Raw genomic sequence first — 11,312 nt, forward strand, 5'->3', positions numbered from 1 at the left:
CAGCTGCTTTTGAATGCCTTAATTACCCACAGAGTTTTGTACCACTTCTCCTTGGTCTTTAGATGGTCTATTGCATGTATCCATCTGTAATTCTTGCCCAGACAGCTGTGTGTGTGTGTGTGTGTGTGTGTGTGTGTGTGTGTGTGTGTGTATTCCTGTACTCTCCCCACAGGTTTTATGACCAGTGCTCACTGATTTTTCTCCCTAAAATCCAAGCTAGGGGAAACACAGTCCTGTCATTCAGATAGCCTTCAACTGTACACAAGAATTTGAAAATGAGGTTTACTCTGCTCCCTTCACTTTGGGAGAGGAAACAAACAACTGGGCTGCCATCACTTCCAGACCAAGATTATTGCTGCACCAGTGGTGCGGGAAGGGCAGGAAATTATTGCAAAATTGTTCTACCATCTTGAAACTGGTTTCTTCTTGAGTGACAATTTATTTGGTTGCTGTAAGTCTTTGACTATTTTCTGGAGCTCCTATAAGGTTATTTCCATAGTTTCTGGGTGTTTTCTTACATTTCTGTAGGAGAACAAGAGTTGGAGCTTCCTAGTCTACCATCTTGCTGACATCATTCTCTAAATTTTTAAATTGAAAAATAAAAATTGTAAGATGATATTTTAAAAGAGGTATACATTGTGGAATAACTGAATTGAGCTAATTACCATATGGTTTATCTCACATAGTTTTTTTGTCGTGAGAACATTTAAAATCTACTCTCTTAGCAAATTTCAAATATGCAATACCTTATTAACTTTAGTTACCTTGTTGTACAGCAAGTCTCTTGAACATCATTCCCCTATCTGAAATTTTGTATTCTTTGACTAACATCTTCCAAATTCCTCTTTCCACTGAATAATGTGCTAACCAGTATTCTACTTTCTCCTTCTATAAGTTTGAGTTTTTTAGATCTCACTTATAAGTGAGTTTAAGCGGTATTTTTCTTTCTGTGACTGGATTATTTCATTTCAAATAATGTCCTCCAATTTCATCTATGTTGATGAGTTTTTAAGTTGTGAATACATTGGAAACATGTAACATAAAATTTACCATCTAAACCACTGTTAATCCAGTTCAGGGGTATTAACTACATTCATATTGTTTTTCTTTTAGCAAAACTGAAACTATATACCCATTGAACAATGAATCCCTGTTCACTTTTCCCTCCTTGTTTTGGAAAACACCATTCCATGCTCTGTCTCTATAAATATTAGTATTCTACATATCTTATATATGTGAAATAATGTAATATTCATTCTTCTGTGACCAGCATATTTAAGTATGCATGAAAACCTCATGGTTCATCCATGTTGTAGCATGTATCTGAATTTCTTTCCCTTTTAAGACCAAAAGCATTTCATTGTATGTATATGTCAAATTGTGCATATGCATTCACGCATTAAAGGACACATGTATTTCTTTCATCTTTTAGGTAATATGAATAATGCTGCTCTGAACATGAGTCTACAAACATCTAGTTGAGGCCCTGCTTTCAATACTTTGGGATATATAGCTGAAAATGGAATTACTGCTTATATCATAATTCCATTTTCTGTTTTGAAGAACTACCATACTGTTTTCACAATGGCTGTACCATTTTACATTCCCAACAACAGTGCACAAGATTTCCAATTTCTACATGTATGTGCCAACACTTGTTGTTTTCTATTGTTTTTTTGTGTTCTTTTTATAGTGACCATCCTAATGGATGTGAAATGATACCTAATTGTGGTTTTTGTGTGCATTTCCTTAATGATTAATAATATTGAGCATCTTTTCAGGTGCTTGTAGGTCATTTGTATATCTTCTTATGCAAGATATATGTTTAAGTTCTTTTCCCATTTTTGAACTAGCTTGTTTGTTTTCTGGTTGTTTCCAGAGTTTTAATTTTGTGATTATTGTAGGGTCATATATGGCCTGTAAGGAATAATTTACAGAGATTCTGAATGCATTTTACCCAGTTGTCCTCAATGACAATATCTTTTCAAACAATAGTACCATGTCAAAACCAGAATATTGGCCGTGATAGAAGCATGATATAAATCTATTTCAGCACCTCAAGCAATCCTTATAGTGACACCCACTACACACTCATGCCCCACTCCCTGGCCTTCACCTTGAAAAATTATTCCTACTTTCTATAATTTTGTTCAAGAAGATTTTATAAAAAGGAATCACAAAATGTTACTTTTTGTGACTGAAGATTTATACTTAGCCTAGTTTTCTTGAAATTTGTCCAGGTTGTTGTGTGTATTAACAATTGGCTCATTTTACAGACAAACAGAGAGCCAAATCATGAGTGAAATCCCATTCACAATTGCTTCACAGAGAATAAAATACCCAGGAATCCAACTTACAAGGGATGTGAAGGACCTCTTCAAGGAGAACTACAAAACACTGCTCAATGAAATAAAAGAGGATACAAACAAATGGAAGAACATTCCATGCTCATGGGTAGGAAGAATCAATATCATGAAAATGGCCATACTGCCCAAGGTCATTTATAGATTCAATGCCATCCCCATCAAGCTACCAATGACATTCTTCACAGAATTGGAAAAAACTACTTTAAAGTTCATATAGAACCAAAAAAGAGCCCGCATCGCCAAGTCAATCCCAAGCCAAAAGAACAAAGCTGGAGGCATCACACTACCTGACTTCAAACTATACTACAAGGCTACAGTAACCAAAACAGCATGGTACTGGTACCAAAACAGAGATATAGATCAATGGAACAGAACAGAGCCCTCAGAAATAATGCCGCATATCTACCACTATCTGATGTTTGACAAACCTGAGAAAAACAAGCAATGGGGAAAGGATTCCTATTTAATAAATGGTGCTGGGAAAACTGGCTAGCCATATGTAGAAAGCTGAAATTGGATCCCTTCCTTACACCTTATACAAAAATTAATTCAAGATGGATTAAAGACTTAAATGTTAGACCTAAAACCATAAAAACCCTAGAAGAAAACCTAGGCAATACCATTCAGGACATAGGCATGGGCAAGGACTTCGTGTCTAAAACACCAAAAGCAATGGCAACAAAAGCCAAAATTGACAAATGGGATCTGATTAAACTCAAGAGCTTCTGCACAGCAAAAGAAGCTACCATCAGAGTGAACAGGCAACCTACAAAATGGGAGAAAATTTTTGCAACCTACTCATCTGACAAAGGGCTAATATCCAGAATCTACAATGAACTCCAACAAATTTACAAGAAAAAAACAAACAACCCCATCAAAGAGTGGGTGAAGGACATGAACAGACACTTCTCAAAAGAAGACATTTATGCAGCCAAAAAACACATGAAAAAATGCTCACCATCACTGGCCATCAGAGAAATGCAAATCAAAACCACAATGAGATTGCATCTCACACCAGTTAGAATGGCAATCATTAAAAAGTCAGGAAACAACAGGTGCTGGAGAGGATGTGGAGAAATAGGAACACTTTTACACTTTTGGTGGGACTGTAAACTAATTCAACCATTGTGGAAGTCAGTGTGGAGATTCCTCAGGGATCTAGAACTAGAAATACCATTTGATCCAGCCATTCCATTACTGGGTATATACTCAAAGGACTATAAATCATGCAGCTATAAAGACACATGCACACGTATGTTTATTGCGGCACTATTCACAATAGCAAGGACTTGGAACCAACCCAAATGTCCAACAACGATAGACTGGATTAAGAAAATGTGGCACATATACACCATGGAATACTATGCAGCCATAAAAAATGATGAGTTCATGTCCTTTGTAGGGACATGGATGAAATTGGAAATCATCATTCTCAGTAAACTATCACAAGAACAAAAAACCAAACACCGCATATTCTCACTCATAGGTGGGAAGTGAACAATGAGAACACATGGACACAGGAAGGGGAACATCACACTCTGGAGACTGTTGTGGGGTTGGGGGAGGGGGGAGGGATAGCTTTAGGGGATATACCTAATGCTAAATGACGAGTTAATGGGTGCAGCACACCAGCATGGCACATGTATACATATGTAACTAACCTGCACATTGTGCACATGTACCCTAAAACTTAAAGTATAATAATAATAATAATAATAAATATGTAAAATTAAAAAAAAAACAATTGGCTCATTTTAATAGATGAGTAGTGTTCTATGATATGGATATACCAGACTTTGTTGAATCTTCATATATGAAGGGCATTGGGGTGTTTCCAGTGTTTCATTACTATAAAGCAACATTCATAGTTATGTTATAGACATAATGATGGACATTCCATAATGCCCAGGTGTTAACAAAAAATCTAACATTGTTATGGACATTCATATAAATAATTTTGTGTGAACATTTGGTAAATGTCTAGGAGTGAAAGTTTTGGATTATAAGGTATTTTCATATTTAGTTGTTTTTTTAAAAAACTGTCAAATGGTTTTCCATTTTCACTGTACCATTTTATATTTACTAGAAGAAATATTTGTGTTCTATGTCCTCTGAGGAATGGTTTATTTCTAAATAACTTGTAGAGGGAGAATGGAGAGGTAAATTGCTGTGTTCCCTCAGGTATCTTTGGTTCAGCTAGGACCCATAAAAGACATACTGTAGTCATAAGCAACATTTGCCATGGTTTGAATGTGTCCCACAATTTCATGTGTTGGAAGCTTACTCTCCATTTTGGCAGAATTAAAGTTGGAGCCTTTAAGTAGTGACTGGATCATGAAAACTGTGCTCTCATGAGGGGATTAACCCTTTCATGAATTAAAGGATTGCTGGATTATCAGAGGAGTGAAATAGTAGTTTATATAAAAAGAGGAAGAGGGACCTAAGCAACTATGTTAGCATGCTCTGGACTCTTGCTGTGTGATACTCTGCAACACATCGAGACCCAGCAGAGATTTCCCATCAGAAAGAAGGTCTTCATGAGATGCCAGGACATGCTCTGGCACTTCCTACACTCCTTAATTGTAAGAAATAAATTTATTTTCTTTATAAATTACCCAATTTCAGGTGTTCTGTTATTAGCAACAGAAAATGGACTAAGATAATAATACTTCAGAATATGCTTATAAAAATCATTGTTGCAGATATAATTAGTTAAGATGAAGTCATCATAGCCTGAGTGGACCCTTAAATCAAAATGTCTAGTGTACTCATAAGAAAACAATGTGCACACATGAACGGAGAGCACACTATGTATGGACAGTGTGGAGGCTGAAGATTGGCACCTGCAAACCAAGGAATGCTGAAGATTGACAGCAAACAACCAGAAGCCAGTGAGGATTTATACTCTACAGGTTATGGAAAGTGCATCATCTTTCTATGTCTAACCTCCATAACTGGGAGAAAATGTATTTCAATTGCCTTAAGCCACCAGTTTGTGTACTTTCTTAAAGCAGCTGAAGGACTTCATACATCCTTGGAACCACTCTAGGTGCCTGTCCTGCTGTCACTTTAGGGTGTCATGCAGGTTTATAAGCAGTGGGACAAATAATTTCCATCTCCTAAAAATCCTCCTGTAAGCAGTCTTTGGGTATTTCCTGGTTAAGAGATTGAAATGATAGACACCAGATAAAATTATGGAGCTTTCTCTATTATCCTCTTTTCATACCTCTATTTTTACTAAAAGAATAGAATTATGTATAGAATGCATGTGCCAAGAGAAGGTTCAGAGTCAGTCAAGTAACCAGGTAGAAGCTCCATGAAAGCATAATTATTATTTTTTCTCTCCTGAATCCTAAAGTCCTATAACAATGATAGGCACAGAGAATAAACTCAATCATTGATTATGAATAATGTAGAGACCCAAAATATTGATATTTTATTGATCATCACTACTGTCAAGAAATACACCATATGTGCTCCTCCCCTTTGTTCTCAAAGAACAATCTAGAGGAGCCTAGGCAAGCCAGGTGGTACAGTTCAGACTGTACAGTATAATCTATGAGTTCTGCCCTGTGACTCCCATGATCCCTCTTCATCTTCAATAGAGTATTGGTAGGAAAAAGTTCTTTATGAAAGATGTATCAAGATCATGAGCAGTTCTTCCTTACTCCAGGATGCAGCCTAAACCCCATAGCTGCATTGTGTGGAATCGTTTGAGATCCTCTCTCCTGTCTCCATTCCAACCAGATCTTGACAATTCCTTTTCTCCACACCACCTCCTGCCCTGCTGACTCTGGCTGTTTCCACACATGCTGTGCTTCCAGGCCTTTGTGCTTTTTCCTGGGCTTCTCCTTGTCCCTTTTTGCACTCTCTTCTGCTTAGATGTCTTTCAAGATGCAGATCAGCCATCAGTTTCCTCAGGGAAATTTTGCTCTCTCCTCTTACCTACACTGTTCTCTGTATATTTATTCTTTCACATGTTGGCATTAAACACAACCCTGATTCCTGTGGATCATTACAGTCTCTATGATGACCTACAAGTAACATTGCACTTATTATCCTTTGCTTCTCCATGTCCCACACTAGATTCAGAGCACTTTATGGGCAGGCACAGAGGGCTACTCAAATCATGCTACTTGAATTAAGTTTATAGGACCTGATAATGAGGTAGTAGCAGTTTCAGTTAGCCTGCAAACAAACAAACACAACTAGTAGGACCTCACTGACAGAGTATAAAATGTACTCTTTGATTTAGGATTTAGAGACACACAGGGAGGAGGTATGTGTAGCCAGAGGAAGGCCAGTATTTGTGCCAGTTCACCACTTTGATGAGGGGACATGGAGTAATGCCAGGGACAAAAGAGGAATTTATAGAATGATTGAAGGGCTAAAGGCAGTGTGCTGAGAGGCAAGTGGAGGATATGCATTGGGCAAAGTTCTAGGGAGGTCTCTGGGGTTACCCTAGGGTGAACAAGCCTAATACCTCTCCCGCCAGTTCATTCCTTTGCTGCTTTTCCTCCGTACTATGTGCTGATGTTAGAGATGGTTAGATCCTTTATCTCTTACGTTTCTTCTAGTGTGAAAAGAGGAAAAATGAAGAGACCTGAGTGAGTGTGTGTGAACGTATGTGCTTATATGTGTAAAACTTTGAAAATTTATTTCCAGTAAATTTGTAATTCACATATTACAGTTGTACACATTTTTGTAGTACATGTGATATTTTGATACATGTATATAATGTGTAATGATCAAATCAGGGTAATTGGGATATCCATCCAAACCAACATTCATCTTTTTTGTGTTGGAATCATTACAATTCTCTTCTAGCTATTTTAGAATATACAGTGAATTATTGTTAAGTATAATTTCCCTATTGTACTATCAACTACTAGAACTTATTCCATCTATCTAACTTCCTCCATTTGGAGAGACTATATTAGTACAGAGCAAGTGAAACATGTGAATACTAATAATGATTCTCATGTTCTAATAAACAGCAATCGTTTAATTGGGCATCAGTGAATTTGTCATTGAGAATACATATGAGAATGGATGACATGTCCAGTCCATGATTACTCTACTATGTACATAATTTAACTGAGGTTCCATCGTCACAAATTACTTCACAACAGAATGGATCAAATCTGTGACGTCCACTTCTCTTTCTACGGGAAAGTATTATTTTCTTCAATGACGGCTGCCCTTCGGACAGTGGTTTCTTCAGCTCTGGTGACAAATTAGGAATGAATTCTGATGTCATGCCTAAGGTTTGTCCATCTTTGTTGTTGGAGGTTGACACCATTTCTGTGAAGTAAAAGAGAGGAATGAAAGGTGAGGAAAAACATTCATGTGAAAGAGGATCAGAAAAATTATACAATTTGCCTAGACTACAATGTACCCATTGCCTCAATGTAATTAAACACCAAAGAGAATCAGCAAGTATCCTAACATTTCAACAACATAGCTTACTTACAGTAGGGCACTTTAAGATACTACAATATTAAGGATATGCTAACTCCTCATCCTGTCCCCTCTATGCATTCTTCTAATGACCCTCTAAATGCCTATACCATACCACTTTTGACTCTCCCTGACACTGTTTTGATTGATAACTTCAATGCATTATGTACTGGATAGCAATAGGGAATTTTTTTTATAATCACAAGTTATTCTAATAGAAAGATTCAGATATTTAAATCTAATCCACATAAATCTATACATCTATATCACTGGATCTTAGCTAAAAGGCTGAGAAGCAGCATACATCTATATGTATCAACACCAAATGTTAACATTTGTTATCCATGAATACTTTCCATTTTTCTTGTTAAATTTATCTATATTTGTCAAAGTATTTAAATGAGGATTTTCACTTATTTACTGAGAAAAAAGTGAAATTTAAATAGAAATTATAGTACAGCATGCTCTTCCTTAGTTTGCATTAGAAATTGTTTTGACTTTGTGGTATTCTTCCCTTATTTTATAGTAAAATGAAACAAGCTCTGACTAATAATGTAAAAAAAGGAAATGACTTTGAAATCATTATATAAATCACACAAAATCCAAGTGCATTCACTGTGCATGACAACTTTAAACAGAGTCATTAAATGATTTAATGAAGTGTATGCATATGGGTTACAAGAAGCAGTTCTGGAGTCACACATTGCTGGTTCAAAACCTATGTCATTTGTATTAAATGTAAAACAATGTTTAGTAATTTAACGTAGCTTTTCAGAACTTAATACGACCTATTAGACAGAATATAGTAGCCTCTATCTCTTTTGGAAACTGCCCCTGCTAGTTTTAACTTAGCTTGCAATTTATCTTTATGAATACCCTGTTACTTGGTAAAGTTTGAAACTATCCTGGTATTGAACTTTCCTCAATTCTGAAATCTTGCTTTTAAAGAAAATGCTTTGCAGTCTCAAATGTTGAAAGCACTAATCAAATCAGCTATGATGGTCTGAACAGTGAACTTCCCTTGTCTCTGGTCCCCTTCAATTTCCCCTCTAGTCATCCAGGCAACTTTCTTTCTCTTCATCTCATCTCTCTCAGCACACTACAAGAGGAGTTTCAAAGAAATGGGAGGCAAGGTGTTCTGCTGGTGTGCATTAAAAAAACTTTTTTGTAGGAGGACCTTTTTGGTGACATAGACCATTGCCCAGCTTAATGACAAAGGAGGAGAGTTATTAAACCTAAGCCCCCTTTATCTCACATTCCAGGAACCTAACAGAGGTCTCAGTGTGCTGCCCCCAGGCCAATAGGTGCATAAACAGAATGATAATCAGCTCATCACCTCACTGTTTGTCCCCTTTCTTCTTAATTGAAGATGCCTGGCCCAGGCATCCCATTGCAATCACACCTGTTTTCTGGCCTGCTCAGCTTTCCTGGGGGTCTGGGAGTACACCTCACCTCCTGCTGGTGTTTGAGAATAGTCACCTTCTCTGAGGATTCCCTGTTTTCTCCACCCTGTATCTCTGGCTGCCAGGTGGGAAAGGCACCAAGAGCCTCCAAGGTGAGGCTGTTCTTCTATTTTTCCTGCAGCTTCCCCTCTACCCCCAACTTCCCATGAGATTTCTGGTGAGACCCTTTTAATAAAAGCACATTACAGTGAAAAACCACAAACTTTTAAGCACTAGCCACAGTAGAGTCTGAGTTGACTACAGGCAGTCAATGAGATCTGGAGCCTGTTTTTCAGGCCTCATTCTGATTGTTTGGTAGTCCAGGGCTCTCACCTGTGGGTTGTCCAGATTCCAGCAGCCACCCTCCTGGGGTGGTGGTGAATGTCTTCTCAGGCATGGGGCAATATGACAGCAAGTGTTTTCCAAATTGGGGACCACATCCCCTCAGCTCTGCTGCTAGGCTTTCTCTAAGGAGTTGGCTCAGCAGCAGCCAGATTGCTGGCAGATAGGACCAGAACAGGCTGGCCATCCTGGACCTGGACTCTCCTGTTCTGGGTGTTCTCAGCCTTTCTTTAGAGACTTGCTGCTGTAGCCTACCAGACTGTGCTGGTGTGTCCCTTCTGGGCTCCAGACTGCTTTCTGCATGCCTTCACCAGGCATTTATTTGCTTAGGGCTATTACTCAGCTTTTGCGTCAATGGTGTCAGTTCCACCCCTTTCCCACCCACCTACAAGGAACTTTCTCCCTCAGTTCTTATTTAGTCTCCCTGCTTGCCCTACCCACACTCTCATATCCCTCTTTGCTCCCAATGTGCTGCTGCAATTTGCTTGTTTTGAATTTGGTTTTTCTACTTCTTTTTCTTAACTTTCTTTCTGTATTACTATTTTTATGCTTACTAAAATAATGGTAATTTTTAATGTCCTTTGCTTAGATGTAATAAAAATAGAACTGACCTGTAAGCTCATTGGCTAGAGATTATCTTAGTTAACATTTGGCATATAAGCTTTTAATTGCGGGGGTCTGTCCCACAGACCCTGACCCAACGACAGAAGAATAATGTACACTGACACAGATAGTTTGCCTGTCAGTCCAGCTGAGGGTCCGGGCCACCTACAGACACCAAGGAGGGTGCTGTAAAGAGTTGCAGCCATGGCCCTGATCAGCCAGCAAAGCTCACATTTATTCAGTATAGATTAAATGACGAAGGTCTTGGGTAAACACCACTAGAGGGTAATTAACATTGCCAACCTCCCGAGTAGAGAGCAATTATGCACCCGTGGTTGATCAAAGATTAGTCTTAGGACCACATGAGTAAACAAACTAGATAAACTACATTCATTTGTATCTGTGCCTTAAGCTATTAACTCAAGGTAAGGATTAGGTTGCCCTCAGCCTAATCTATTACTGGAGCTTATACAAACCTCTCCAGCATTTCAAAAAGGTTTGCGTCTTTTTCTTATAACTATCTTAAAAAATTTTTCCCACCAGCCTGACTGAACTCTCACATCTCCCCGCTTTCTGTTCTTTGCATTGGCTTCTGTTGACTGAAGGGTACAGATGTGTGCAGCAACAGGTTTTTCAGGCAAGGTGGTCATTGCTCTTATTCTGGCTTTGTGTCCTAGCAAATAACATAAGACAATCATGAGTATAATTAGTAACATTCCTTTCCAGTCAAAGTGTGACCCCCAGAATCCGGAGTATAACCAGGAGAAATGATCTTGCATACCCTTCCATATGGCTGTTTGTTGAGTGTGTAGATCTATCATGTGAAGGGATTCTAAAATTTTAGTTTTAAGTTGCTTTACGTCTGCTGTTAAATTGTCATGAAAGGTTCCCCAGAGGTGTTGTTTCACCTCATCCCAACTATGTATTGATTGATTCCAAGGTAAAAAAGTGACACAGATATGTTTATGCTCCCAGTCACAGTTTAATTGCTATCAGAATGCTAGGGCATCTTGTCGCTCCCCCACATATTCCAAGGCAGCCTCGAGGGCTTGCAGACATGCAATAATCTCTTGATCTATACCCTGCTGTAAGAGAAGTT

At 38.2% G+C, this 11,312-nt stretch overlaps 1 protein-coding gene across 1 annotated transcript; it reads right to left on the reverse strand.

Moving 5' to 3' along the window:
- Positions 1 to 6,019: 6,019 nt before the first annotated feature.
- On the reverse strand, positions 6,020 to 9,902 carry INSL4 (insulin like 4). The gene is made up of 2 exons (XM_054500542.1): positions 9,602 to 9,902; positions 6,020 to 7,670 (listed from the first exon to the last, which is right to left on the reverse strand). Exons 1-2 carry the CDS (start codon positions 9,795 to 9,797, stop codon positions 7,447 to 7,449), a joined length of 420 nt encoding a protein of 139 aa, XP_054356517.1. The 5' UTR covers positions 9,798 to 9,902; the 3' UTR covers positions 6,020 to 7,446.
- Between the last annotated feature and the right edge of the window lie 1,410 nt (positions 9,903 to 11,312).

Source organism: Pongo pygmaeus, chromosome 13 (genome assembly GCF_028885625.2).
Source record: "Pongo pygmaeus isolate AG05252 chromosome 13, NHGRI_mPonPyg2-v2.0_pri, whole genome shotgun sequence".
NCBI lineage: Eukaryota > Metazoa > Chordata > Mammalia > Primates > Hominidae > Pongo > Pongo pygmaeus.